The 5,185-nt window shown below is 51.3% G+C and overlaps 1 protein-coding gene across 1 annotated transcript; it reads left to right on the plus strand.

Annotated features, from left to right (window-relative positions):
• Positions 1-1,542: 1,542 nt before the first annotated feature.
• Positions 1,543-4,926, plus strand: LOC142590985 (uncharacterized). The gene is made up of 2 exons (XM_075703358.1): positions 1,543-3,074; positions 4,408-4,926. Exons 1-2 carry the CDS (start codon positions 1,677-1,679, stop codon positions 4,714-4,716), a joined length of 1,707 nt encoding a protein of 568 aa, XP_075559473.1. The 5' UTR covers positions 1,543-1,676; the 3' UTR covers positions 4,717-4,926.
• The last annotated feature ends 259 nt before the right edge of the window (positions 4,927-5,185 follow it).

Below are 5,185 nucleotides of genomic sequence, written 5' to 3' on the forward strand. Positions count from 1 at the left end.
CGCTCTTGCACCATGAATTGGGCGCCCTTTAAAGAATCGCAGGTGGTCAAAGTTATTCCGTAGTCCTCCCACTACAAGGTACCTCATGATCGTATCGGGGTTTCGGCGCCAAAAACGGCAAAATTCATTTTTAAATCGAGTTTTTCGGCATGCTCACCAGAACCACGGTCAGGAAGGCTGTGAAGTGCGTTAGATAACACGGAGGAAGAGATTAGTAAGGCATCAAAACTACGCCACACAGATAGATGCGAAAACGCTTCATCCATGACTATAAATTCTTAGAACATACTATTTTCGTACGCCGCGCTTGTGCAATAGCATGAACGTCCATAACACGCTTGTTGATGAAGGGAGTGAACTGTTCAAGTTTTAATCTGTCTCGCTTTGTTTTTGTCTAATTTTGTTGCCCTCAGTTACATCTTTTTCTCACTTCCGTACATTAGCCACCGTGCTCTAAGGAAAAAATAATAGTTGTGAGTTGACGCATCATCTTATCGATATCACATTGTTGTTAATTTGCCCCTTGTTAAGCAACACAGGAGCGCGCTTAAGCACGATGCACCGCCGGCTATAGTCTCTGCCAAGCGTTAATATGGCGGGGCATGCACCAGACAGAAGCCGGTCCAGTCGGCTTGTCGGGCTGGAATTAGTCTGTCGAGCTCGTGCAAACACTGCCTGGACGCCCTGAACGAGCGTCGAGTCGGGCTGAGTCGGCCCGACGACACGAGGTCGATCCAGCTCGACCCATTTGCAACGCACATGTAAACGCTCACTGGTCGGGCTACAGCCAACGCTAAGACTTGAGCGGAAGCAGTGTCACGTCGCGATTTGTGCACTGTGCAACGGGAAGGCTATCATGACAAGGCAAAGACAAGCATCTAACCTAATCATAACGACATGGCCCACGAAACAGAAGGTGTTGCAGGCGGCAGGCGGGAACCGGCAGTGCAGTTCGGACGCGTCGATATCTCGGCACGGCCCTGGTTGCCGTCGTTGTTCAAGTCTTCTCAGAAGCGAGTTCATGTAAAAGCGCACGCGGTCACGCCATGCCCATGCCCATGACTGTCGGGTTCACGTAACTGTAGCCTGTAACCTATAAGTAAGGGTAAACTGTAAGTGTAACCTGAAACATATAGCCTCTACCCTATAAGGTTAGAGGCTATATCGCTTGAAGCTGGCTCCGGTGTATTGCAGCCGCACATGCATTCCCTCAGTAAAATCTTTATCTCGTGTAGCGTATCATATCCACTGAATCATGCATCTGTAAATGCATGCTGCGAACAAGCAGGCAAACAGAAGGCGGTGAAACGAGCGAACAACTTTGTCACTTCTGCTGCTCTTCATCGCAGTTCGCCGCTTTGAACAATGATGCTTGCCGAGTAAAGGTGTAAAACTCGTTCGAGAACCTTCGGATAACGCACGCCGTCGAAAATCTCGCGGAAATATTTCTTATCCCCGCAGTGGGTGTTACGCCAGCGCCACCGCACCTGCGTGACGTCACGTTGCTCGCCCGTAGTGTATCACGTGTGCAACAAGCATTCGTCGAAAGTCGTGCGTAACGCTCGCTTAGCACCAACGCCTTTCCCCGTTCGTTGGGCCGCGCCACTCGAGCCTCTATAATTCGCCGAGCCTTAAGCCCCCCACTAAAGAGACACCGGCACTGGGACACCGAAATAATGGTGGTGCTACGCGCCGACCAAGGACTGTCTTCTCTGCTCCAGCAGCTACGAGCTATGACACTGGTTCCGGCTATCCGCGCACTCGACCTCACAAATTGCATCCTTCTCGAACCAAACGAATTGCCTCGATACATCGGCAAATGTACGGGACTCCACATTTTGCGGTGCGTCGCCTGCCCGCTCAGGCCGAGCGCCCTGCTCTACTTAATGCTAAAACGGCTTCCGCGTCTAAAGGAACTTGAGTTCTCCCTCGTGGCTGAGACGGACGTGGACTCGGAAATTAGGGAGCTGCACAACACCGCGTCGCAAGTGCCAGGCGTCCTTGCTGTCAGTCTCCGCCGCATGTACGCCGAAGTGAGCGGCGACCTGAACTTCAAGCTCCTCTCGGTTCTCCTGAGCTACAGCCCTAAGCTGGACGAGCTACGTGTTCATTTCGTGAGCGGAAACTTCATGAACGCACTCCTGGAATGTAACGCCTTCCTCGAACAGGGCGTCAATTTGGAAACATTCACGTTCTCTTCCGAGGTGCCAGCCTCCAATCAACGCCTGCCGTCCACACCAGCGGACTTCACGAGCTGCGCGGCCGTCTGCGCCAACGTCAGCTACCAGAGGTCGAGCAACATGTGGAACTGTGTTCTTCTCCGAGATCTCGCTGTCGGGTACACAAATCCCATCCATTTGCCGCAACAGCTGGTCCTGGTTGCCGTCCACCACGCAGAAGGCTTCACGCCATTATGGATTGGCCAGGCCGGCATTGGACACTTATGGACGAACGTGCGGCAGCTCTGCCTTCTGCTATTTCCGGCACAGCCCTCCAATGGTGTTTACGCGACGGCGGGCGCCGCCTACCGCGACAGTCTTCGCGATTTCATCTCCGCCAAGCTCCAGCAGGTCGTCGAGCTTAACATAAGCGCTTTCCACTTCGGACCCGACCTCGACTTGACGGCACTGCTAGAGCAAGGCTCACTGCGGCATCTGCGATCCCTCTCGGCGACCCCTTGCGGGCTTCGCCGCCCGTCAGCTATGCGCCGTCTGGCGCAGAACTGCCCGGACTTCCAAGAACTGGACGTGCGGTTCGATAGGCGGGGCAGCTTCGTTCGGTGCGCCGTCTGCGTGGGTGAGTTTCACATCGATCCCAATGACATCCCGGCAATGTGCGACCGCACCCCCTTGTTTCGCAATCCGCTTACCAGGCTGACTCTCAGTGACGTGCACGGCCGTATCTGCCTTTGGTTCATCGAGACGTGTCGAGCGACTTCGGTACGGCTATCAGACTGCCCTACACCCTCGCACCCATACTACTCGTTTTTGGGTCAGCTGCTCTCCAAAAACAGCTCGCTGAGTTGTCTCGTGCTTCGGGACGATGCCCTGCCCTTCGGAGACGCGTGTCTGCTGGTGAGTCGGGTTTGAGCTACGGGCTTTCAGTGCCACGAGCATGGTTCCGTACTTTAAGTGTGTCGAAAGCGCCAGAACTGAAATTTCCTAGTTTGTTTATTTGGGGGAGGGGGAGACCTCACTGAATGGCGTACTGCGCAAGATACACGAAAAATGATGGAGGGAGAGGTAGCTAGGACCGCGCACAGACTACCAAATCTTTTATTGCACGAAACGACAGCAAGCCAATACATAGGCATAGTAATCGTGAGCACCACCCCGAAATGCGGAAAGATTTACAATCGTTTTCCCACAACTGTGACATGAGATACGCACGATTCAATCTGAAGCGAAAGGAAAAACAGATTGTGTGGTGCGTTGCTTGTTCAGCTAGAAAAATCTAATCCGCAACAAAACACTTCTGCATTAGCTTTACTGCGGTCAAGCATCTTTTTTTGAGATAAATGCTCAAGGTAACTATATAGTTGCGCTAGCAGACACTGTCGCCCTCTAACGGCAGAAAAAACTAAAGAAACTGCTTCCCAGAGCTAGCTGTTTCTCGCAGCTACCGGTTGTTGATCAGCTATAGCTCAGCTATCGGCCACCGATCGAAACCATAAGTTCCTGCAGTAACACAAAACCTATTTCCTCCGTTCAATTTCTTTAGCGTCTTTAAAACAATATTGGAAAGCTTAATTTCACTTTATAATGTTTACCGCAGACGCGGACATATAACGGTTAAACACGGGCACGGTGAAACGTCCTAGGCTCTGCCACTCGGGTGGTGGGCTTGCATGTTGCATCGTTCCTTGAGCTCAACCGCGCAAAATAATACGACGGGCAAAAAGGGACAGACAACCTCTGTTATTTCGTGAGATTTCTGCTACGGCCATGAGCTAACAAGCCCAAAGGCGTGCACTGTAAAATTTTTAGAACCCAGAAAGAAAGGATTGAGAATGTAAATGTCTATAACTCACACCCTTGCGTCAATTGTTTCTCCGTCGGATTGCGAGGTAAAGATATTTACGCTCTCATTAAATTTTGGAGGTATAAATTCCCCATCATCATCAGCCTGGCTGCGCCAAGTGCAGGGCAAAGGCCTGTCCCATATTTCTCCAACCACCCCGGTCATGTACTTATTGTGGCCATGTTGTCACTGCAAACTGTTTCTTTTCATCCGCCCACCTAATATTCTGCCGCCCCCTGCTACGCTTCCCTTCTCTGGGAATCCAGACCGTAACCCTTAATGATCATCGGTTACCTTCCCTCCTCATTACGTGTCCTATTTTATTTATTTCCTATATCCCATAATTATTTAATAATATCATTCTCTGCGGGCATCGTTTCATTCCAGCAAAACATCTGCCGCATCGGCCGCCTGCAGTACCTGTGCCTTCTGTCAGCGGCGCCATTACTCGACAATGACGCCGAGGGATCCCTGCTGACGTTCAGCGACAGACTGAAGCCTCGCCTAAAGTGTGTACACGTTCACTACCGAAGCTGTACAGACGGCATCGAGAAGCGGATCACGTGGATGAGGCGGGCTGGCGCTCCAACCGGTGGCGTCTTGGTTCGAGACGGTCCTTGCTTCATCTATTGTTCGACGGCTACGTTTATAGGACTCAGCAAGCCGCTGAATCGCGACTTCAAACAGATCATGTAGATGAAGGCACGGTCGAGACGTAATAATGTGTCATAGATACCCGTAAAAGTGCCTACAATGATACAGCTTATTTGCTTTTTTCAATGGTATCTTCGAATATGTATGCCTTATCATTTGTTTATTTCCCTTTCTTCACTCAGTGTCTGAAATCGCGCTAAAGGGGCCCTGTAACACTTCTTGAACTCGTTAAATAAATTGCGCTACATGTGAGACCATGCTTCCGGAGCACATGAACCATGCATTGCTCCCTTTAATGCAGCCGGCAACGTACAATGGGGCGTGACGGTCTGCCCAGCTGGTACTGCGGAAACGCCGGTCAACACATAACTCCGTGACTTGCTTGTCGGTTACGGATTGTCCACGAATTCAAAACATGTCCGCTGAGATCGGGCGGCAAATCTCACAGGCAATGTGCGAAGCCCTGGTGATGAATGCAGTAGAGAAGGGAAAAAAGTTGTATGCCCAGTGC

This window comes from Dermacentor variabilis, chromosome 8 (genome assembly GCF_050947875.1).
Source record: "Dermacentor variabilis isolate Ectoservices chromosome 8, ASM5094787v1, whole genome shotgun sequence".
NCBI classification, from domain to species: domain Eukaryota; kingdom Metazoa; phylum Arthropoda; class Arachnida; order Ixodida; family Ixodidae; genus Dermacentor; species Dermacentor variabilis.

Bases quoted from the DNA above. Each gene is read 5' to 3' on its own strand.
- LOC142590985 (XM_075703358.1), top strand. From the start codon at position 1,677: ATGGTGGTGCTACGCGCCGACCAAGGACTGTCTTCTCTGCTCCAGCAG. The intron at 3,075-4,407 runs GTGAGTCGGGTT...GTTTCATTCCAG, and splicing joins TCGGAGACGCGTGTCTGCTG to CAAAACATCTGCCGCATCGG.